General features: G+C 41.6%; 1 protein-coding gene across 4 annotated transcripts in view; it reads right to left on the bottom strand.

Moving 5' to 3' along the window:
- Positions 1 to 25,521, bottom strand: part of SV2C (synaptic vesicle glycoprotein 2C) — a 143,693-nt gene that overhangs the window by 59,439 nt on the left and 58,733 nt on the right. For all 4 annotated transcript variants that reach the window (XM_085874555.1, XM_085874556.1, XM_085874553.1 and 1 more), the window contains 2 exons: positions 13,407 to 13,587; positions 5,486 to 5,637 (listed from right to left, as the gene is read on the bottom strand). In XM_085874555.1, the coding sequence (XP_085730681.1) occupies positions 5,486 to 5,637; positions 13,407 to 13,587 (333 nt within the window). The remainder of the gene's footprint in view (positions 1 to 5,485; positions 5,638 to 13,406; positions 13,588 to 25,521) is intronic.

Genomic DNA, 25,521 nt, shown 5'->3' with positions numbered 1-25,521 from the left:
CACATCCGTTACAACGAAAATCCCATCGATTGATCCCAGCCAAACATATTCTCACACACGAACTGTCGGCATTTATTTCAACCACGTTAAACTGCATCACTTGAGCAATGAAAATCAAATACGCAATGAACAGCAACCCATGAGCCACATCACGTGTCCGTCTCCCGGTTGTCGGCGCGACGTTGCGATGACCTGCTTGTCGTCGACAGTCGCGATCCGCGAACCTCTTGAACGCAACGGGCTCGCTGCAACTCCCCGTTGAAATCGTCTGAACGACACGGGCGCGCATTGCATCATGAGTGCAGCCGAAGCGCAAGAGCTCATCGCGGCTGGCATGGCTCCCGTTGCTCCCGAACCGCACATCAACGTTGCAGGAAGCAATTAACGGCAGCTCACGTTGCATCGTCGCGGCCCCCGTCGCCGGAACCCCACCCTCGCGTCTCGAGGGAGGCCCGGGCCCACACGGAGGCACGTGCCCCGAAGGAGGCACAGGTGCATCTGGAGGTACGAACTCCGAAACAGGAAATGCGAGCCCCTCCCCTCGCACCACGAACCGCAGGAGCGCAACCCGCTGACCCCGCTGGGCAACCAAGACATGTGCCCCACCAACTGCCGGCAGCGCTTCACCGGCATACGCGTGCGATGCGAGGGCAGCACGAGTGGACTCAACTCGACACCCGATCAGTGCCCCGATCACCTCGACCTCCACTGGCATTGGTCCTGTCACCGTCGGACCAATTGGAACCAGGTTCTACACGGGCAGCATCAGTGCCCCGGTCATCTCAACCTCCCCTGCCATTGATCTTGTCACCTCCGGACCAATTGAAGGCAGGTTTAACACGGGCAGCATCCCCCGTTCCGGGTCGCTGGGATCTCTGTACCCAGGCTGCAAGACTCGACCCGGGGCGTTAAAGTGTATGCCATGTACCGAACACCGTACCGGCAGTAGGTCTCGACCCGGGACGCAAGGGTCACTTCGTACACCGCCATCCATGACCGTTATGATGGCCGATGACTCTCGGCACACACACCGTAGACGTCCCCGAGTGCTCAGACCGCCGTCCGATTGACTGCATTGCAACGCTCGGCCACGACCCGCGCCGAAGACCGTGCGCGCGGCCGTGCGCACCTGGAACATCGCTCTGACCTCCGGATCATCTGCTGCGCACCGACCATCGAGACCCCGGACATTCCTCAGAGCTTGCGCGACGTCTGACGCCGCGTCCGAGCTGAACTGCGTGTCCTCGTTCTTTAGCCGTGACCTCGCAGAAACCATCCCCGAGATTTGCCAAGCCTCAATTAAACGAACTCCGAGCGCGGCCGTTGTCCACTCAACGTGACCGTGGAAAAAGCAGCCCAACTGTTCAGAAAACAATTCGAAGTCGACTCCGACGAAGGCGGGCACGCGTCCGTGTGCCGTGCCCCGACTTCCTGTCATGCCTGAGCTGGCCGTGCTAGTGAGACACCTGGCCCCAGAGCCTGTGCGTGCGGCGCGCGCGAACCTGCGATGCTCTCTTCGCGATGCGCTCCTCCGGGACCTCGAACCGCGCGGGGTGCGCTGAGTTACTCGCTGCCGATCCGAACCCAACCACCCTGCACACGCCGATCCAAACAGCCTCGTCGCCAAACTGTGGTGTCGTGGTAGTGGTGCTCCAAGGCAGACACGAGCAGGGGAACAGTTCAACCCTGCTTCATTGCACGAGCGAGAGCGTGAGCGCACGTTGCCCGTAACTCCCCTTTATTATGTACTCGATGCACTCTACAAGCCACACGACTCACAGGCTCCCAGGCCACAACGGCTACAGCAACCACTACGACGCCTCAGGCGGCACGCACTCCTATATCCCGTGCAAGCACGTGATCACGCCGACCACTCCTCCACCACGCTCCCCCACATCATGCCCTGCCCCCGCAGGCCCGCTACACCACACGTACACCCACTGAGACCCCAATATTTTCATGTCAAGAACAAACTGATGAAAGTTGTCAAGTTCCATCGGAATTATGTGTGTAGTTTCTGAGAACAAAGCATATACCTCTTTTGTTGGGTCAACACCTCCCCCGCCCCACCCCCTCATAATCTCCCTCAGTATACCCCTCAGACACCGATTTTTTAAATGCAGTAAACAAACTTTGGTACCTCATGGATGATGAAGATTGTGGTCAAGTTTCATTGGAATTATGTGTCATTTCTGAGAAGAGAGAAAATACCTATTTTGGGGGGCGACTCCCCGTAAACTTCCTGCGGTCCCAAGTTGTTGTTCTTTATGCCGTGAACAAACTTTGCTACATTATGGATGATGAAGGTTGTGGTCAAATTTCATCAAAATTGTGTGTGCAGTCTCAGAGAAGAAGTTGGAAGTGTTTGTGGATGGATGGACGGTTGGACAGACGGACGGATGGATGACGCACCATCCCATAAGCTCCCGAGAACTACATTCCATATGAGCTAAAAACGGGGAATCTTGTTCTTGAAGCGCTCTGGCTAGGCTAATAAAGGCTATTTATAGTTACTCTGACTTTGCACTTTCACATCTTGACCCAATTTTTAACTCACCCTGGAACCATGTTCCGGGGTGATGATGGTATGCCGCGTCGTACGTCTGTCAGTCAGTCAGTCAGCCACAATCTTCATCACCCAGTATGTATGAATGTTTGTTCACGGCATTAAAAACTAGAATGGCACTCTTCGACATCGCGACGTCACTAGATGTGCCTCCATCGACATCATTACATCATTATACATACTTGTACCAAGTTTGATTTAAATCCCTGAACTAAGATTCAAAATATTAAATAATTTTGCCTGCCAGACCATGCACCCGATCAGGTTGAAATTGAAAACATATATTCCCCATGACTACGACATCACAATTTTGATGTTTCATGTCGATTAATGAAGCAGTTCAAGAGAAAGAATTTTTCAAAGATTTCGTACAATCCAATATGGCTGCCAGACCATGTCACCCATTAGTTATTCGTAAACATTCTGGTATCCGCAAGGATTAGGGATCACGGGTGCAATTTCCCCTCGATCAGTCAAGCCGTTCTGGAGAAGAAGATTTTTGAATGTTTTTATGTTAAAAACAATATAACTGCCAAACCACGTGACCGATGATGTCATCAATTATTCCCCCCCATACAATTTAGCCTTAGATGACCCTCAAAAATGTTCATACTGATCAGATAAAGCGTTCGACGTATGCAATTATGACGTCATAACGAAGTCACCTATGACATAAAAGAAATTCACCCTTGTTTCCCATGGGGAGTACTTCACATGTGCCAAGTTTCAATTTTTTCCATGGAGCGGTTTCAGTGATACAGAGGTCCAAAGTTTTTCCTTTTTTCCAACATGGCTGCCACACTACATGACCTATGACATCATGATTATGATTAAAACATTCCACATGAGAAGTCGCACAAATGTTGAAAATGTTATGCCAATCGGAAAAGCGGTTGCAGAGAAAAGAGATAAAATTTGCATGGACGGACGTACGTACATTTGGTACGGACGGACAACCCAAAAACATAATGCTGCTGGCGACTTTGTCAGCGGAGGCATAAAAATCAGGACCTTACGGGGTCTCCAGGGAGTTGGCCCTCAAAATAAGTATTTGCTTTCTTCTCAGAAACTACTCACACAATTCCAATGAAACTTTATCAAAACCTTCATCACCCATGGTGTACTAAAGTTTGTTCACACCATTAATATATATATATATATATATATATATATATATATATATATATATATATATATTCCGGTCTGGGGGGTCTATGGGGATTTGCCCCCTAAAATATGTATTTGCTTTCTTCTCCGATACTACACACACAACCCTGAAGCTTGACCACAACCTCCATCACCTGTGATGTACCAAAGTTTGTTCACACCATTATAAAAAAATCAGGGTCGAAGGAAATGTATTGGGGGCAGGAGGGGTTTGCCCCCCAAAATATGTATTTGCCTTCTTCTCTGAAACGACACACGCAATTCTGATTAAACTTGACCACAACCTCCATCACCTGTGATGTACCAACAAACTTTGTTCTTGCTATTTCAAAATATCTGGCTCTATGGGGATTCACAGAGGGGTGCCACCCAAAATATGTATTTGCTCTAACATTGGTTCATTGGTACACTTTGCTGATTCCGTCCGATGTTGACTTCATCCTCAGTATCATTATTCTACCAGGTGAGTGCCCAAGGGTATTACCCCAATTTTTAATTATCTTCTCCATATTCTCATAATAGAGGTTTGTTGAAAATTTGATGACAAAATCTCAAATGGTAAAAAAAAGTTATGGCCTGGATAGATAGAAAGACAGACACACCACACAGGGGTGAAGGCAAGCCCCCATTTCCTGCTATGTGGGGGGGGGGGAGGGCTAATAATTAAGTGTAAATGCAAGCTTTCAGATTACATGAGATATTCCATTTATTTGAAAGTATAAGACAACATTTTGCTTTGGCAAACAAAAGTTAGCCAAACTATGATGTTATCAAAATATTCCATTCTTTAAAAAGTGCAGTTTCTGTCTCATTGATCTGGACATCTAAAAACAAATGCTAATTGCTCCAAAATGGTAAATCGTTCATGGAGATGCTTTCATTGCAGGGTTTATTTTAAGGAAATTTTAGAACTGCACAAATTTTTGAGGTAGGTGCCATGGCCCAGTGTTTGAGATTCTCTGAGTCTGAGAAGCATTTGTAATGGCTATTTTTTTTTTAACATTTTATAGATTTTAAGTTCCTTTGTATCCTCTGGCAAAGTACACAACACAGGATGCCTCACTGGAGCCTATAAAATTAGTATCATTCGCTAAAAGTATAACCGTAAATATCCAAGTGCATTCAAAACGCGTAGAAATTTGGAACAGCCATGCCAACTACTCAATGTCTCATTATAAATTTTATGATAAATATAAACTCAGTTTTTATTATAAATTTTAGTACTGCACAAAATTGGATTTGGAACTGCACAAATTGATTTAGAACTGCACAAGTAAGGGTCTACTGCACGTTAAAATAAACCCTGCTTCATTGTTGAGGGACCGTGACCCAGAGAATAGCTGCACGGATCCTGACCTGCAGTATGTGTCTGCCATACAGCATCTTGCCTCTGATCTACACAAGCAGATCTGGAAAATCAACTGGGACAATTACATATCAAAAAGAAAGTACTGTTCCGACTTCGTACAGTCTGACTAAGTCCGCCAAAAGCTCTCTTGCTTTGAAGAATGGTTCATGCCAGAAACGTTGCTTCGTCCTCTTTCTCGTGGTGATTAGTGCAGCTCAAAACATTTCATTGCGAAAATTAATTGTCCTTATTTTCCCGCCAACGCATACCGATTCTTGTCTTTATAAAGACTAGTTTTCCATTGTGAAGTCAATACTTTTCATGAAGACCATATGTTCCAAAGTCAGACGACGTCAGGCATTAACCAAACTTGGATCACGTGGCTTTTGTATCCTGTCTCTTACCGTAGTGAGGGATGATTGCCCATGCCATGGCTGAAGCATAAATACCACCGATCATGCCAAACATGCACATCCAGCTCAAGTGTTCTCCACGTTTCTCCCGTGATAGGAACTCAGCAAAGTATGAGAACACGATTGGCATGGTACCACCGACACTGTAGGGAACAACATAATCGATTACCATAAACGAAGAAGCAAATTTCACATTTTAGTGGCTGTTGTTCAGGCATGTTAGAATTCATCGATTTTACTTAATGCATACATGTGGGACGTGTATTATGCTTCCCAGTGGGGGGAGGGGTATGGATTATATTGACCATATTTATTGATGTTATGCATATATATATATATATATATATATATATAGATCTAGTTGATCTAGTTTTTTACTTTTGGTTGTAAGCGCCTTCTTTAAAAATGTGTAATCCCAACCACCCCATCACATATATATATATATATATATATATATATATATATATATATATATATATATATATATATATATATATATATATATATATATATATATATATATATGTGATGGGGTGGTTGGGATTACACATTTTTAAAGAAGGCGCTTACAACCAAAAGTAAAAAACTAGATCGACTCCGCTAATTTGATCAAAAATATGAGAGCAGACCGAGTCTCAGGCAATGTTTCACCAGCTTCTCAGCCGGCTTCATCAGGTACAATAGACTGGTGAAACGTGTGTGTGTGTGTGTGTGTGTGTGTGTGTGTGTGTGTGTGTGTGTGTGTGTGTGTGTGTGTGTGTGTGTGTGTGTGTGTGTGTGTGTGTGTGTGTGTGTGTGTGTGTGCACGCATGCATGCGCGCACCCTTATTCAAATTGCAGATCAACCGATTTCTTGCTACATGGATAAACTATGATAATGAGAGATGAATTAGCATATAAAAATAGGAGCCAAGAAAGAAAGCTTGAAAAAAAAATTCTTAACTTCTAAATTTAGAAATTTTCTTTCCTTTGGTTTCCAGTTTTTGGTGAAGGAAATCTTTCTTTTCTCTGCTATGAATGACTCGCTTCCATAGCTAAGTCCACCATTCATGATTTGTCTGTATTGCCATTCATTGTTTGTGTTGACTGTTGTGAGTGCTGTGTGCTCATTTAGGTATCTTGCTGCAGAACTGTTTGGTTATTTTGATGTCCTGCAATCTGCCTTGTAAGCTCTGCTTCGGCTATTTTAGCTCACTTCATTAACCCCTTAATTCCACACCCGTACATCGTTCTTTCCTTCCATTCCCTCTTACATCAATATTCCAACACTTATTCGAATTCCTGCATTATACTTTCTAAAAAACAATAAGAAGAAGAAGAGGAAGGAGAACTTGCACCATTTTGCGTTTCCTTTATTGTTGCGTTCTGTTGGCCTTGTGCTCGGCACCACCTGCTATCTCATTGACTCCTCCCCGAGTTCTTTCTTTCCTCGCCCTCCAGTCACGGTCGGCTTTGTGATCCTCTTTCTTATCCCTCCCTTGCTGTTTTCTCTTCACGAAAGGCCAAAAAAAATTGTTACTAATTCTCAGCCGATTCCTTAAGATATTCAGGTACAAAATGATTTCTACTTTCCTCTCATCTCCCCTTTTTGCTTCTCCCCTAACACTATCAACACAAATCGAAGTGCCAATTTAAAAATGTTGAATCTTCCGATACTCTCATTAACTCCGCCCACCAAAGATGGACGGGTGTTATGTTTTCACCCCTGTCTGTCTGTCTGTCTGTCTGTTTGTTTGTTACTTGGAGAAATCTTCGATTTTGTCAAGTATGTTGGTCTGTTCCGTTTGTTGGTTTGTTTGTTTGTCCGGTCGTCTACAGCCCAAACAGCTGGACCAGTCGTTCTTAAATTTTTACACCTGGTAGGCAATCCACCTGAGACGGTCCGCGTCCAAACCCCGTCTTAATCGGACTAAACGTCACGACGTGACGTCATACAACGTGAAAACACATTCTTGGACATAACTCGGTGACTTCCGGTTGATGCCAAATTCAACTTCATTCAAATATCTAAATGATTACTAAACGCATCTTATTACAAATTACACATAGTTTTCGCAAGCGTATGATGTCAAAGTTTTGCCTATTGACGTCATTTTAAAAAAATATTTACGCTCGTGTGCAGCCGAAACTACTGAAGCAATCGTTCTCAAATTTTAACACGTGATAGCCAATCTTGCTGAAATAGTCTGGGATCAAATCACGTCATAATCGCACTTAACGTCACGAGGTTACGTGAAAAAAAAGGTGAAAACAAGCTTTTGAACATAACTCGGTAACCGGAAGTCGTAGCGACTTCCTGTTGACGCCAAAACAAACTTCAATGGAATATCTAAATGTTTTAAAATGCATGTTAGTACAAATTATGCACAGTTTTCGCAAGAGTATGACGTCAAAGTTTTTAGCTATTGGCGTGATTTAAAAAAAATTCTATTCATTCTACAGGTCACAATTCTTAACCGATTTGGATGAAATTTTAACATCTGATAGAAATCCACAGTGCAAAAGGATATGTGACTTTTAGTGATGTTAAATATCAGGATCTGGATTCTGCATCACTTTATATTATTGCCCATTATAAACCAATGGGGAATTTTGTGAATTACACATGGCTATTTCTCAAACAGTTTTGCACTTATTATATTGAAACTTATACTGTCTATTTATGCATGTAATATTAACATGTGTACAAAGTTTGATCGAAATTGACCCAAGGTGTTGTCAGGGTCACCCAAAACATGAAAAACACACAGGATGTGACGTAACACTGTGGCAGCCTGTGATATACGTCATTGTTGAACACAAACGGAAAGTTAATATTTGTATCTGTTTCGGTTAAAACGGCCGTTTTGAATGCTCTGCTTAGAATTGCATCAAAAGCGAGAAAATGCAGAACAGTATTGTATAAAGGACATATAAAAAAAGAAGATGTTGAAAGTCGAGGAGGTAAATTGAACGACCTGCATTTATTGAGTAAACATGTACTTTATTTTATTTTTTTAGAAGTAACTTACGGACCACCTGCCATTTACTCGCAGACCACAAGTGGCCCATGGACCGTAGGTTGCAAACTAATGTTCTAGAGGGACCCAGTCAAGTCCTGACTTAAATAAACTCAATTCAACATTTATGGTGAGACTTGAAGATTGTGGTCTATTGATGATGCCCATCAAATTCTCAGCAGAGCAATTTTCACATGAAGATTTCATCATCTCACTGTGTAAAGCTGATAGAGACCTTCTCAAAAATACTCATAGCAGTCATTGCTGCAAAAGGTGCTTCCATCAAGTACAGACCTAAGGGGCTGAATACTTATACAAGAAAAATATCAATCAGAGATTGCAAACCCTCACCAGGGCTTCTTTTGAGTGGTGTATTTTTATAGGTTTTAGGGTAAATCCAATATGGCTGTCAAACCATGTGACCTATGACATCATATGTGTGAATCTTTTGTTCCTCATGGATAGGCGGTCATATGTGTAAAGCTTCACCTCAATATTTTCAGCCATTTCAGAGAAGAAGATTTTTTGAATGTTTAAAAAAATAAAAAATGGCTGCCAAATCATGTGACTGATGATGTCATCAAATAATTTTTTTGGACTATTTTATCCCGAGATAACCCTCAAACTTTTTTTCACTGATCGGATGTAGCGTTCTACATATGCAATTATGACGTCATAACTAAGGCACCTATGACGTCATAAAAAGATCTCACATTCCCCATGAGTACTAGCTATCTGCCACTTGTACACCCATGGCTTGGGGAACACTTGTGCGAAGTTTCCCCTCGATTTGTCCAGCCATTCTGGAGAAAATTTTTTTTTATAGGTTTTATGGTAAATTCAATATAGCTGTCAATCCATGTACCCAATGACATCATATGTGTGAATCTTTTGCTCCTCATGGACAGGCAGTCATACATATAACGTTTCGCTTCGATCTGTTCAGGCACTTCAGAGAAGATGTTTGAAGGTTTTGTGTTTTTTTTAACAATATGACTGCCGAATAACGTGACCGATGACATCATGAAACTTTTTTCTGTGGACCATTTTTTCCCTAGATGACCCTCAAAATTTTTCAAACTGATCGGATGTGGCGTTATACATATTAAAGGATGACGTCATAACAAGGGCATCTATGATGTCATAAAAAACCACACTCATTCCACATATGGAGTACTTGCTGTGTGCCAAGTTTCAATTTTTTTTTTCCTTTGTGCGGTTTCAGGGATACAGAGGTCCAAAGTTTTTCCACTTTTCTAATATCGCTGCCACACCCCATGACCTATGACATCATAATTATCAGTAAAACATTCTACATGAGTAGTCGCACCAATGGTGAACAATTCGTCTCAATCTGCCCAGTTGCAGAGAAAAACACAAAAGTTCTGTGTGGACAAACAGACAAACAAACGGACCCAAAAGCAATACCCTCTACGAATCCTTCGGCGAGGGTAACCAGTGAATTTTGATGTTTACATGTTTGTTTGTTTGTTTTTATCAGGTATTCCTGACATGTAACCTCCTTAAACTATAACAGTGTTTAGTTTGATCTCATCTGTTACGAATAAAAAAAGTTCATTTCGAAAAATTGTTTCTGCGAAATTTGTAATTCATCTAAATGTGGCATTATTGGTGGGGGTGAATACTTTTGCAGGCCACTCTATTATACACACCCTGACTGACTGATATCCCATATAGTTTGTGTTGCAGAACATCGGTGCTGCCGAAGCAGTTTCTTGGCAAGGGTTATACTGAGTAGTTTGCCATCACTCTCTCAACAGTAGTTAGGGCAAGAATTGAGAATTTGGCCATGATGCCAATGATAGCTCTCATAATTTTCACGGACACCATGGGATCATAAATGTCCACCAACTTATGCCAGCAGATGTGAAACCAGGTTTAATGTCCATCTGTGGGATGGCACGAACAACGATGAATCACCCTGCTTGTGAAAAACCAGGATGACAGCTTGACAGTTTATAGCTGGGTCATGATTCTAACCTGGGCTAGACGGCTTAAGATCAATGTGCATACCTCTAGGCCTGTCAGCCCTACATATACACATAAATACACCGATACATACACCTAGCTCTGGTATAAAATAAAATTCGACCTTCAGTGGTCTTGTGTAACTAGATACAGAAACATTACTCACGTCCCATTCTTACACTGTCGCACTATGTTTGGGTGGTATCTGAATGCGCTAAACAGATGTTTATTCCAAAGGGTGGCAATTCATGAGTGCAATCTCTCTGAAATTATTTCAATAAAAATTTAAACTAGTGTCATGAGAGCGATTGTATTTTGTACATGGCACATTTTTATACCCACTGTACACGGCACTCAGCTGATTGCATTAAACAGCATCACAAAGAGAAATTTATAACCGAGTGGATAATCTCAGCATAACCTCCTGAGAAGCAGTCACTCCTCAAGAGCCCTGACCCCATGGAGCGTTTGATCTGATTTCATTAAATTCTATTAAACCTTCTCATCCAAACTAATTGGGATCCTAAGGTAGATCAGCGCAGACGTAGCAATGCGGACTACATTACGCATTGAACTCGGTAATGAAAAGGCTAATAGGTATGACGACTGAAGAGTAGATAGTACGCTTGAGTGTTACATTTTTTTTCCTGTTAATTTAATACAATTATTAAAGAAGCTCGTTTAATTTCGAGGTTTGTTGTGGTGCTTGCTGTGTATTTGGTATCTCTCGTGCAGCTGTTCTATTTATTTAAAATCATCATTTAAAAATATCTTTGAAAGGGATTTTGTTAATATGCTACTGTCAAAAGTAACAGTTGAAACAAATGAAGAGATGGTTGGACAAATAGTAGTGGGATGAAGGAAAACGATGGCTTGGATGGGAAGGTAGTTCTTCAGCCACGTCAAGGATCACGTGAATGATCATCCACCTAGCTGCCATGTTGGAGGACAATCACTGGAGGCAAGGGTACATCTTAGCCCCTTATGTGTGAAAAGTGGTGGCATCTTGTGTGATTGCAGGATGAGGCAACAATCAGCTCAAATCGATATGAAGGGATAGCCTTCTACATACTGCCAGCTGTAATGGACAACTGAATTGAACAAACCGACTTTATTAAGCATTTGGAAATATGATTTAATTTATAAAGATAGATCCTAAACAAGTACACTTGAAAAGTGAAGATAAGTCAAGCGGATTCCATGCTTTCGTTTCGCAGCAACAGGTCATAGAGCAATCAATGTTTGGAGGTAGAGTGAAAGAATGGATGGAAGGGTCGGGGAAAGGTTGGAGGGGTCAGGGGTGCTTGGTTGGGTGAAGTGGGTGTAGTGGGTGTATGGGAGACAAGGACGAGTTGGAAGCATGATGAGTGTGTGAGAGACGTTTGAATCAACTGTCGGAAGGAAATTAATTTATTGATGTTAACAATTTACTCGGATCCTCATATGTGGTTTCCATTAAATTTGATGAACCATCACCAAGTTGTTTAAATTCCACACCCTTTACTGCATCAGCACCCTCTCCAAATGTTCATTTGGCCTCAATCGCAGTTAAATCCAAGCCACACTCTATCCTCTCTTCTCCATTAATTGTGTGTGTTACACAGAACAGTGGTAGCAATTTAGCTCTGAACACTGCCTGCTTAGCTCGAGTCAATTCAAGTATATTCAGTTGATGCGAATATGGCAAAGATGTCTTGCCAATCGTAATGTGACTGTTTCATTGATGTTGGCCACATTAATTGTGCACACCTATTGGTTCACGAGCCAGTAAGTGACCACTATATTCGTTATGGGTGTGTGTCTGTCTGTCCGTCCGTCTGTCTGTCTGTCTGTCTGTCTGTCTGTCCCGGGCATAGCCCCGTGGGTTTTGATCCGATCTTGATAAAATTAGGGTGCGAGGTTTGTATCATGATCTGGTTGTGTTTTCTGGAGAATGGGCGTGCTGCGCCCATTATGGGTGGAGCCACGCCCAAAAAACATGTGTTTTTAGGGGGTAGCCAATTTCAAGTTACATCTTCTCCAAGGGGGTTTGTCGAATCTGACAGGGGTTTCGGTATTTGGTTAGCCCAATGGCACCTGCATAGCCCCACGGAGCTCGATTTTTCATTTTCGTCCCAAGGTCAAGGTCACAAGGTCACGAACTTAGAAAATGTCAAAAAAATCAATAAATTGGGCATCGAGCTCCTAGAGTTTTCAACTGTTTCGAATGAAAGTTGGTATGCAAGTCGTGCTCTTCGAGTACTACAACTTTTGATTCACGAGCAAGTGACCACTATTATGACCTTTAAAGGTGATGCAAAGGTCAAATTTTGAAAGTTGTTGAACGAAACCGGGTTTTCGACATTTTGCAGCTAATAACCCGTCACCCGTACCACATCATGTTGATCATTTTTATAACTTGGTCAAACATTATCACATTGTCTCATCCTTGACTTCTGAAACAATCTACATCGTCAAATACCGCTCGTGAACCATCGTTGTCTTCAGACTTGCCATGAAGGAAAGTGGTTGTCTGCATCATGTCCCTTGAATGATTTCATAACACACGAGGTATTCATGGTGTCGGCACACAGCTGACTTTATTTTGAATGTTTATCGTCATATTAAAAACATCGTCCATGATTATTGCCACATGATTAGACGTGTTTCTGTTGCAACGGTTTGATTGGTAACCTTGTCCGTTGCATTAATTTGCCGATAATAAATGTCCGTTCGAGGCATGCTGTATGTTTATGCATTCCAAGATGAATAATACTGGAAGTGCAATAAATGATGTAGTTCGAGGAATCAGCCAATGAACGTTGAGACAGTGACAGAGGAAACATAGATCATGATGACGAACATTATGGAGGAGGTACTGTTTTCCTATGTTTCCTTCCTTAAATCCCTACTGTGTTAAATGGGCTGTAAAAAAAAACACTCACCCAATGCCAGAGAGGAATCGGCAAAAGAGAAAAATGCCATAGCCCTGTACGAAGGAGGAGAGACTGGTAAAGAAAGCGTTGAAGGACAGTGAGATGAGTAGACACTGTCGCCTACCGATCTTGTCAGCCAAGCCACCCCAAAACAAGGCCCCAATCATCATGCCCATGTACACAAAACCACCTGTGGTCAAAAAGGGTAGAACAAAGAACTGAGTTCAAAAAAGAAAAAAACGCCAATGAAAATATCCACATAATACCGCACCTCAGTCCGGGAAATACGATCAAGGTAACCAGCCTTGGTGGTGTTATAGTTAGAGTTTCTGCTCCGAGTCTGGGACGTCAGTGGTTTGAATCCTGGATGAGTCATATCAAAGACTCTAAAAACAGAATGTAGTTAGGGCAGGCTTCCTTGCATGATTCTCAGCATTTAAAAACGATAGAGCATGCATAAACAAGCATATGTTGGTGTGGAGACAACTCATAGTCCTTCTGTGTTGAAATTCATTGTAAGTGAACTCATACTGTTATCATATTATTATTAACGTCATGACCTGACAAGCAATGCATGCTGCCTGGAGATTATGTCAATGTTTTTGAATTAGGCCAGGGTACTGACAAATAATAATATATGTTTCCTTACAAGGAACTTCAACACAGGAGGAGGTCGGTCATTAGGCCCATCAAAGCCTGTGCTAGTATTCCCGAGGCTCACATGAGAGCTAACACACAATGCACAACAAGGGGGCAGGAAGGACAAAACAGTGGTGAATAGAGACATTAGGAGATCTGTGGAAGGGAGAGGGATGGGGCGGGGAACACGGGGAATTCAAGATGGACATTACAGGGACTTTCAGGAGGGAAAGCAGCGAATTTGAAAGAGGTGGGCTTGGGTGGATAAACGGGGGTAGAAAAGATCGTGGTTTTGGATGGGGGATGATAAGAGGTGGTGGTGAACAGCTGTTTTGAAGGCCTTGAGGGAAGAATGGGATTGAAGAGAGTGCGGGAGTTTATTCCAAAGGCGGGGATAAAGAGAAATGAAAGAGTGAAGGTGAGCAAATGATTTGTGACTTTGGTAGTTTTACCAGAAGGGGGTTGCTGGTGGACCTTGAGCGCCCTGCGGAAATATGGTGGGGACATATCGCAGACAAAGCAGGGGGGTGGGACCGGAGAGGAGACGGTAGAAGACAGAAAGACCACCGACCAGCATGCGGTGAGAGAGTGAGAGGCCCAAAGACTCAGCCTCATCGCGGGAGATGCCAATGATCCGAAATGCCTTGGTTTCCACAGCGTGAAGCTGAGAAAGGTGAGAGGCAGGAGCACCAGCCCAGAGGGGAGAGCAACACTCCATTAGGCTGTGGATGAAAACTTTGTATCTTTCCTTTTAAATGCCCTACCCTTATAAATCGTAAGCGTCAAGCAATGAAGTTCATGCACCATTTTAAAGTGTTTGGTATGACTCAGCCAGGGTCCAAACCGTTGACTTCCCAGAGCCAAAGCAGATGCTTCAACCACCAAGTCTGTCACAACATGATGATCTCATTTGTTGTTAGCCAGGACATAGCATATGGCCTCCTTTCTTGGTCATAAATCATAATACTTGAAGAAAATGGCCTACTCTTTTCTAAATGCACTGGCACCATGGGACATATATTGTTCAACAAGTGGGTGTTAACATAGAGCACTGGTGGCTTTACACCCCCATTAATACCCTTCCTCATAGAATAAAGTTACAGCACTGCAAAGTAGTCAGCTTAAGAGGTAAACCCTCCACTGCCTCTGAGCTATCCAGCTATCCTTTACTTCAGCTAAATCAAATACAATTAGAAAGAGCAATCAGAAATTGCATACCATGCCAGGACTTGCTTTGTATAGTTTTTTTGTGGTGTATTTTGAGTGGTGTTTGTGTGCTGGTGTGTAGACAATGCATTGATGACCTTGGTTTGTTTTCATACAGCGGATAAACAGACCTTTCTGTTTTATTGAATACATTCATGTTCTGATTTATCGTATGTATTTCATACATTATGTACTTATTTTATAGATACACATATTTTACTGACGTATTTCCATTTTCATAGAACATAATTTATAGACACACTTACGTTCTTTATACATGAACTTTATAGACATAGTTGCATTGTAATAGTATGTACTTTGTAGACATGCTCACATTATAACAGTACATACTTTATATGTAGACGTACACACTCTACAGAGGGGCACGGTTGAAAAATGATAACGTGTAATACTCGATACCACCAGGTGGCACTTGTGGTCTAGGTGAGCACATTCTGTGCGTGCAGGCAGTCAGTCAAGTCAAACAACAGAACCAAATGCAATACCCTCTCCTCTGGCGAGAATAATGATCAACAGCCATAAAATTAGTACATATCCACAAACTTCTACAGCAAATAAATGGTAGAGAAGTATCTTGGAGAGTTATTGGTGGAAGAGGCAGGGGAAGGGGGGTGGTGAAAAACCAGGAATCATAACTGGCCAATTGTCAGACATTTCAAACTACAAATGTAAATTAAAAAAAAACAAACTGAAAAGGAAACAGCAAAGAAAACCACTCAACAGAAATGAAAGAACGCTGCAAAATAAAATGGCAACAGAAATATTATATCATTAAAACTGGGGAGAAAAAAAAAAACAACAGCTTGGGGGTTAGGGGGCGGTTCACAACAAAGGGAGGACCCTTGGAAATAGAGAAAATGTCTGAGAAGCAGCAAAATACAACGGAAATAGCATTGAGTATCAATAATAAAATACCCCACCACAAAATATTTTTAAATTATAATACAGAATTAAACATTTGCGATTAAAGAAAACAACCGAAAGTATCAGCAACTTATCTCAGGATCTCAGGTCTGAGGACCTGTATACACACAAATACTCAATAATATGCTCACAGTCATTCACCGATACATCTCCCAGAGTTTCAGTATTCCAAGGACTGAAATAACATATTCCAGAAACAAACAATTCCAAACCGAGATATTATATAATTTAATAATCTAATGATAATTATTATATTCGAGGACTGTTACCGATATAAAAAAACAACAACAACAACAAGGCAATAACACTGGAGATATGTTTATAAATTAAAATATTCCATCAATGATCATTTCATTATCACTACTACTACCAATTCCTTAACGGGCCCAATTATTCCTGCTTTCTTGTGGGGAGGAGGGGGGGGAGGTAGGAAAAGGGGGAGGAAGGCTGTTAACGTTTTTTCATCCTTCATCCGCATCATTCACCATTCATCCGTAGCTTCATATAGTACTACTCTCCCCTTTGGGATGGCACCCCTGCCTCACACTGTACCCAGCTTGATACTACGGAAACCAAGGCTTTTGAAATCATAGGAATCTCTCATGATCGATGAAGCTGTCTCTGGGTCTCTTACTTTCACACCACAGACAGGTCGGTGGTCTCTTGGACTTCTACCCCCTCCTTTCTGGTTTAGCAACTTCTGTCCTTTCTATTATGCGTCCCTCCCAGGTTCCTGCAAATTGCACGTGGTCTGCCAGTAACCTCCCTGGCGAAACTTCTAAAATCCAGGCTCACCTCCACTTATTTGTTCCTCTTCTATCTCACCTGTGGAACTAAGTTCTGCACAGTCTGTTCAGTCTCATTTTTCCATCCAGAGCTTCAAGAGAGTTTGACATCACTACCTCAGGTCATTACCCATCCACAACCATGATCTTTTCTACCCCTATTAAACCTCCCCTAAAATACCTCTTTCTTGGTTTCCAGTTTACCATGTCTTCCCCCACTCCCTCGCCTTTTTCTTTATATTTCTATTATGTATTTATATGATTTTATTTTTTTTTGTTCCATTACTGCTTCGTTGTCAGTTTTCCCTTGTTATGTATTTCTATGACTGAGAGTTTGTGGCTGTATTCATCTTGCTCACCCCCTGTGTCCTCCCCTTGCTCTCGTTCTTCCTAATGTCCCTTATTCCTCCAAGTCTTCCTCTATTTCATTCCTCCACACTGCTGTAAGTGTGTCCTCTCCCCTCTTTCAACTGTTCTTTCCCCCTCCCCTCTCTTTTCACTGTTATTTTCCCCCATCCCCCTCAATTTCTACTGTTCTTTTCATTCTGTTCCGTCCTGGTCCGTTCTGTGTTCTAGCTCCTCCACAAGCCTCGACTCTGTATCCAATTTTTTTTTTACAAAATATGTAAAAAAATAAAATAAACAGTCTGGTGGGGTCTGACATTTGATGAAAGATGGCAGGAATTTGGAATTTTGGCAAGGTGTTCGCAATAACTTGCCTACTCTTCATGAACGACACCAGGGGATCTTTAACATTCACCAACAATCAGTGTTAGAAGATGGGTCTTTCAGCTTACATCCTTCTGACGTACAATGTACACATTGATGCATCAGTATGGCTGCAAAACACCAGGATGAGAGTTTATAGCTGGGTTAAGATTCAAACCCTGGCTTGATAGCTCAAAGTTAAGTGAACATACCGCTAAAGTCTAAGCTATCCTGCCAGCCCTGAACATCAAATTGTCACTACCTAATGATACTGTTGTGAACAGAACAGAGACAACCCAAATTACAAGTTACTAACAGGAGATTAACATTGGAAGATGAAGAGAATTCACCATTATCTATCAATGGGGTGACAGGAATAATTATAGGAGTACTGAACCTACAGCAAACTGAAAAGAGATAATTGGAAGCATTACAGCAAACAATTTCCAACCCAAGGATGTGAGCAAGAGCAGATGGGATAACTTTATGCCAATGAACATGTTATCCATAACAAAGGAAAAAGCTTTTGGTCAGATTAACATAATCAGGTCCGAGTTGATGAACATCAAAGGGTGAAACAGCGATCCTTGGAATGTTTCTTTTCTGACCTACAGACACCAATTACCCATCTTTTGGCGGGGTGTGATAGGACTCTTCCTGGAGGTTGGTTAGTGAGACTAGTGGGGGATTCAGTGGTGAAAATGCCTGCAGTAGCTTTCGATTTGAGAAAAGGCAGTCCATATTATGCCAGACAATTGTACGCATAATTTAAGCTCGAAAATGTGCTTGTTGGCAATCCTGTGAAAACAACATACCAGAAGTGGATCCAAGAGGGTGAAGTCATGTATTCTGACATAAAAATATTGGTCGTGCATTTTTGAGTAATTTCTAAGATACATAGACGAACACTGCTGAACACATTTCGTTTTCTGGATCCACCTCTGACACCACTATGAGAAAGAGCCTCGCAAGCAGAATTTAAAAGAAAACATTAAATCAACCAGACAACTTTCTTCAAATTAACCTTCAGAGGACAATTGGGTCACTGATTGAAGCAGAGCAAGCTGTTCCCACCTTAAATCATCTTGCTTAATAAATTGGAAGGACAGAAATTCCTCGTTTTGCGTCCAACATCATGTTCGAAGAATAAGAAGGGATATTTCAAAAAAAACTACTTGCAGAATCCTACTCCCAATGAAGAGCTGCACACAATGGTCATGTCGGTTTGCAAAAGTTTATGATCATTCACAGTAAGGTTGTTTTTAAAAAAAAAAAAAATAAAGGAACCTCAGTGAATTTCCCAGATCTTGAATGACAAATGGATCTCTTTGAGAGGATCGTGAAAAAGGGATGTACTTTCCGTTGATTTGTGTCATATGGGTTCAATAACCAAGCTCATTGTAAATTAGCCAATTACTTCACTGGCAGGGTGTTGGATCACAAAGTGCACCGTCCCTTCGATGGACGTTAGGCTGTGTGTACCATCGAGGTGTGCTGGTGGATGTTTAAAGATCCCATGGTGTTTTTCATGAAGAGTAGTTGTGTTATCGCTAGTACCCCGAACTAATTACAAATTATTCCCAGCAAATAACCCTGGCAATTAAGTTAGTAAAATAATTGGGAAAAATTCTACTTGTCAGACTCCTCAAAATTAGGGAGCCATTGAAGTAGTAATTGTCATTGCGGGGTCTCTGATTGTCTGTGAAATGCACATGATGTCACATCTGAATTTCAACCAATGTTGGACAAGACATAGTTCCCTCTGAATAAATTAATGGAAGATTCAACAAGTCATATCGGGAATATATCGTCATATATTCAGCATTTTGTCACATCAGAATTATAAGGTGAAAAATAGTCTCAATTCCAGTCTCGCACCCTCTGCTCTCTCATATTTTTTATCTTCATACACTGCAGCACCTCACAAAGCCTTCCTCACACCAACTTTCCTGTGGGCTTTAATTGCTGAGAGATCCATGACACATGGGTGTTGCAAGTTACCCTGGAGATGGGAGTTCTGCCATGAGTGGGATGAAACCTAGTCTTTATGTTCCCTACCTGTCTCATGAATTCCCTTGATTAGCACACAGCAGTTCATTCAAAGGATTGCCAATGTAAAACTGTGCTGAGGTACAAAGATGTGAATCAAGCTGATGTGAGGAGAGTACATGAAATGAGTGGAATCTGATGTGAAATAAGAAGCAACTCCATTGAGCCATGGTTTCCGGAAAATGGAAAAAATTCCATATGGTGGAAATGTTAGGAGTACTCGTTTTTATTCAGTTCTCCTGGGTTTGGTCTTGACAAAAAGAAAATTAATGATTGCTTGTTTGTAGACTTTCAAAATGGTACATGCTGCTTCCTTGCTTGACACTCAACATTTAAAATGATAGAGCACAGACAATCCCCATCAGTGTGCATCCATGTGGATGAGGGATTTCTTACTGAGGATATGCCCCGCTGAGTGCAATGAGAAAAGTGATGCCATCGTTGTGACGTCGCTGGTACCCAGAGTATTTCAGGAAGTGACGGCACTTCCCCCCAAGCTCATTGGCTGTGTTAAGTGTTTGTCTCATCAGTATGTCCATGTGTGTGAGAGTGGCAGCTCCATTATGAGCCTTAGAACTTGTATAAAAATAAATAAATAAACAAGAAAGATGTCACGATACTTGTGAAATCTATGAAACAAATTTGACCTCAAAAGTAATTTGTGATTGAATTCAATGACCAAATATGCAACTCCTCTTCAAATCCCAAGTCAATGAGATGAAAATTGACAATCTTAGAAATTCAGCCCATGTTGACCTCAAAATATATTGGTGGTTGAATTAATTGACAGGAAATATAAATCCTCTTCAAATTTCATGTCAACCCGATGAAAATTAAGGATTTTAGAAATCTCACCGAAGTTGTTGACCTATGGCCTATGTTGACCTTTTGGTCTATGTTGACCTCAAAAATAATTACCTGGTTGAATTCAGTGACATGAAATATATATCCTCTTGAAATGTCAAGTCAATAAGATGAAAATTAGGGATTTTGGAAATCTCACATAAGTTGTTGACCTATGTTGACCTTTTGGCCAATGTTGACTTCAAAAATAATTGGTGGTTGAATCCAGTGACCTGAAATATAAATCCTCTTCAACTTTCAAGTGAATCGGATGAAAATTGAGGATTTTAGAAATACACCCTAATTTATTGACCTTTGGCCTTTTGGTCTCACTTGACCTAAATAAAAAATTGGTGGTTGAATTCAGTGACCAAATGTGTAACTCCTCTTCAAATTTCAAGTCAATCAGACAAACACTGACAATTTTAGAAATTTGGCCTATGCTGACCTTTTGGCCTATGTTGACCTCAAAAATAATTGATGGTTCAATTCAGTGAACTCATATGCAAACCCTCTTCAAATTTCAAGTCAATGGGATGAAAATTGAGAATTTTAGAAATTCCACCTAAGTTGTTGACCTTTGGCTTATGTTTGACTTTTTGGCCAAAGTTGATCTCAAAAATAATTGGCTATTTGAATTCAGTGACCTCAAATATAAATCCTCTTCAAATTTCATGTCAATCAGATGAAAATTGAGGATTTTAGAAATCCCCCCCACCCCCCCACCCCCCACCCCCAAATTTATTGAGCTTTGGCCTTTTGGACTCACTTGACCTAAAAAAAAAATCATTGGTGGTTGAATTCAATAACCAAATGTGCAAATCTTCTTCAAATTTCAAGTCAATCAGATGAACACTGACAATTTTAGAAATTTGGCCTATGCTGACCTTTTGGCCGATGTTGACCTCAAAAATAATTGGTGCTTCAATTCAGTGAACTCATATGCAAACCCTCTTCAAATTTCAAGTCAATGGGATGAAAATTGAGAATTTTAGAAATTCCACTTAAGTTGTTGACCTTTGGCTTATGTTGACTTTTTGGCCGAAGTTGATCTCAAAAATAATTGGCTATTTGAATTCAGTGACCTGAAATATAAATCCTCTTCAAATTTCATGTCAATCAGATGAAAATTGAGGATTTTAGAAATTCCACCTAAGTTGTTGACCTTTGGCCTATGTTGACCTTTTGGTCGACGTTGACCTCAAAAATAATTACCTGGTTGAATTCAGTGACCTGAAATATAAATCCTTTTTAAATTTCAAGTCAATTGGATGAAAATTGAGGATTTTAGAAATCCCCCCCCCAAATTTATTGAGCTTTGGCCTTTTGGACTCACTTGACCTAAAAAAAAAAAAAATAATCATTGGTGGTTGAATTCAATAACCAAATGTGCAAATCCTCTTCAAATTTCAAGTCAATCAGATGAAAATTGTGGATTGTATAAATTTGACAAAGTTGTTGACATTTGGCCTATGTTGACCTTTTGACCTCAAAAAACAATGGGCTTCTTCCTCATGACAAACTCTATCCTTTGGTGAAGTTTCATGAAGATCGGTTTAAAATTGTGACGTCTCAGCGATAAACATAAAAACAGACAGACAGATAAACAGACAAACAGAATAACGCATGCAACCAACCAATATACGTGAAAAATCTTCAATTCTCGCAAGTAATAAAGAAAGAAAAAAAAATACAGAGACAATCTGACAAAGGCATGGTCATAAGTTATGTGGAATGTGAAAAATATTCCCAGAATGAGATACAACCAAATCGGCTCTCATATCGAATCATCCATCCCAAATGCAACTAGGACGATCCAATCAAATCTCCACTCAGCTCTTCTAGTCACAGAAGGCTGCGTAAAGCAACCACAAAAGTTGAATCAAGGTAAGCCCTTCACTGTTTCGAACTCTCCCCAAGTCCCAACACAGATGCAAGCATTTACATACAGCAGATGCGTGAGAACCCAAATGCTACATGCCTTAATGAGGCATCATACCGGTTTCAACGCTTATTGGTGGATTATCAGCAATGGCATCGATAGAAATGCGCACCATCCAGGTTCCCAAACATGTACGGTACGTAATCCCAATCACAGTTACCATATAAATACTGAAAGACCAATCACGTCTCTCACCCGTAAATGGACGAATGACCAATCGACTCTTATTGAATTATAAATCTTAGCTGCGAAGAAAACGGCACTTGGTGGAGCGAATTCCTCCACCAGGCTGAACAGTTTATGTTTTGTATCCCACTGATAGCCGGATATACATCCGGAGCTGAACCAAAATATAATTGGTACGTGGGCGCCATCAGTGACCACTATTTTTGTTGTGTCTGTGTGTCTGTCTGTCTGTCTGTGACTCTCTCTCTCCAGAGCATAGCTCTGTGACGTTTGATGCGATCTTGATGAAACTTGGATACAAGCTCGATATCATGGTCTGGTTGTGTCTTTGTATGAGGAGCGTCCCACGCCCCTTGTGAGCGGAGCCACGCCCACTTGAACTTTTTGTTTATTTTTTTTCTCGATTTTTTTTCTTGCAATTTAATTTCCTCGAAGCTGTGCGTAATGTCCATAATTACAAAATATAAAAAAATGCGATTTCATTTGGTCAATTTTGATGGAAGAGATAGGTTTTTACAGTAGGGCTTCCTCAATAATGCCCGTGAACCATCGTCGCCTCCTGGCTTGTCAAGCTTGTTCTCGTCACCGACCCAACTCATCTACCAACATTTGTCATACGTAACTTGTCCACAACCTTTTTCTCGTCACCGACCAAACTCATCTAGCAACATTTGTCATACGTAACTTGTCCACAACCTTTTTCTCGTCACCGACCAAACTCATCTAGCAACATTTGTCATACGTAACTTGTCCCCAACATTTTGAAATACGGTGCCCAACGTAGTTTTTATCCTGATTTCTCAATTCTGAAGAATCACTTGAAATTCTCCTAACTGGATCCGGATCTTCACCAAAATCGATTCAATTCATCCTTCAACCACACCCAACTTTTCCACGATGTTTCGTCTGAATCCGTCCATAAATTTTGAGATATACTACTTACAGACAAACAGGCAGGGTTGAGTGAATACATAACCTCTGTCCACCTTCGGTGGCAAAGGTCACTCTGACGAAATCAAATCACCACATGGCCCTTCGAGACAGAGAAGGCTACATAAAGGAACAACAAAAGCAAACGCAAGGTAAGCCCTTCACTGTTTCAAACTCTCCCGTCGTCCTCCACAGCTGCAGCTACTGCATCATCAAGATGTCTGCGTTTCTTGTATCATTTTGGGTTACTTATCCACGTACAAGAAACGACGGGATTTCATTTTGGTGTCCTTTCTGAAAACAATGAAGGCCACCATGGATACATTGATTCATTCGTCTGCATCTGCTCAATCATGTCATGGTGATTTTTACTCCATGGCCTGAAATGCACAAGGAAACATGGCATGAATGTGTGATGGTACTTATTTGATAGAATCATGATCACCTTGTGTGTAGGAGAAGTGCCAGCCCACAGAGGGGGAATTACTATAACACAAACCCAGTATGTGTCATTGGAAATGTTATAGAACAAATAAATCGGAGTTCTCTTTCAAGGAACTTCAACATAGGAGGAAGCCATTCGGCCCATCAGGCCTGTGCTCCGAAGGCCATCATATGGTTATTTGTCCATGCTCTATTCTTTTTAAATGCTGATCACAAAGCAAGGAAACAGCACAATATAATTTTGTCTTTTGTTTGACTCAGCTGGGGTTACGAACTGCCGGCCTCCTAAACTCAGAGCGGACACTCTAACCAATATTACACCACTAAGTTTGGTTGAGTAATTTTGATCTGCCTTAAGGCAAATACTGACAGTGATTCGATGAGATTTTCTCCCAAATAAGTCTGTACAAGACAGGGTGTTTTAAAGAATTGATAAGAACTACATATGTACTCATTGGTTTTTGATTTTTACCTCTATTGACAAGGAATGAGTAAAGATGAATGACATGTTGTCATTGACAAGGAATTACAATGAATGAGTAAGACCCAAAAGACCCTGAAACGTTGTGGAAAAGGAAAGAGCAATCTCGTTATAAAACTAGAAGGGGACTCGGTAGAGCACATACCTCCGCCATGTAATGCCTGATCCAGGAGAACATATCTGGCCCATTACATTTTTTAAATTTATTATATATCCTTTTTGGTCCAATCTCTCAATGGTGAAGAATCACTTTAAAGATTAAATAATTCTCGTATCCATATTCGGATGTTCACCGAAATCGAATCAGTTCGTCCTTGTCACACACCCAACCTGCCCACCAAATTTGATACGGATCCGTCCAAAACTTTTTGAGATATCCTGCACACAGACAAACAGACAGAGAGGGGTGAAAACTTAACCTCCTTCACCTTCGGTGGCGGAGGTAAAGAGCTCGGTCTCAGCGTGCGTCTGTCCATCCTTCCTTCTCTCCGTCCCTCCCTCCGTCCGTCTGTCCGTCTGTCCAGCCGTGTGACTATATGTCTATTATTTACGTACAATTAGAATGTACCTTTCGACCCTTAAGACTGCTGAGACCCCGTAGGCCTTTAAAGACTTTAGACTTCTAAGACCGTGAGGACTCTTAAGACTCAAAAGACCCAGAGGACCCCAAAGACCCACCCAAGACCCACAAGACTCCAAGACACAGAAGACCCCCAAATAACCCAAGACCCCAAAGACCCAGAAGACCCCAAGACCTCCCAAGACCCCAAATACCCCAAAATACCCAAAAGACCATGAAGACCCCCCAAAACACCCAAAATGCCAAAGACCCCTAAGACACCGAAGACCCCAAAAGACACCCAAGACCACCAAGACCCAGAAATCCCCCAAGTCCCAAAATACCTCAAAGAACCCAAATACCCAAAAGACCCCAAAGACCCAGAAGACCCCAAAGACCCTAAGACC

The sequence above is a fragment of the Eptatretus burgeri genome, chromosome 3 (assembly GCF_056783735.1).
Source record: "Eptatretus burgeri isolate ZD-2024b chromosome 3, Ebu_testis_v1, whole genome shotgun sequence".
Lineage (NCBI taxonomy): Eukaryota > Metazoa > Chordata > Myxini > Myxiniformes > Myxinidae > Eptatretus > Eptatretus burgeri.
This window is presented reverse-complemented; position numbering and strand designations above follow the sequence as displayed.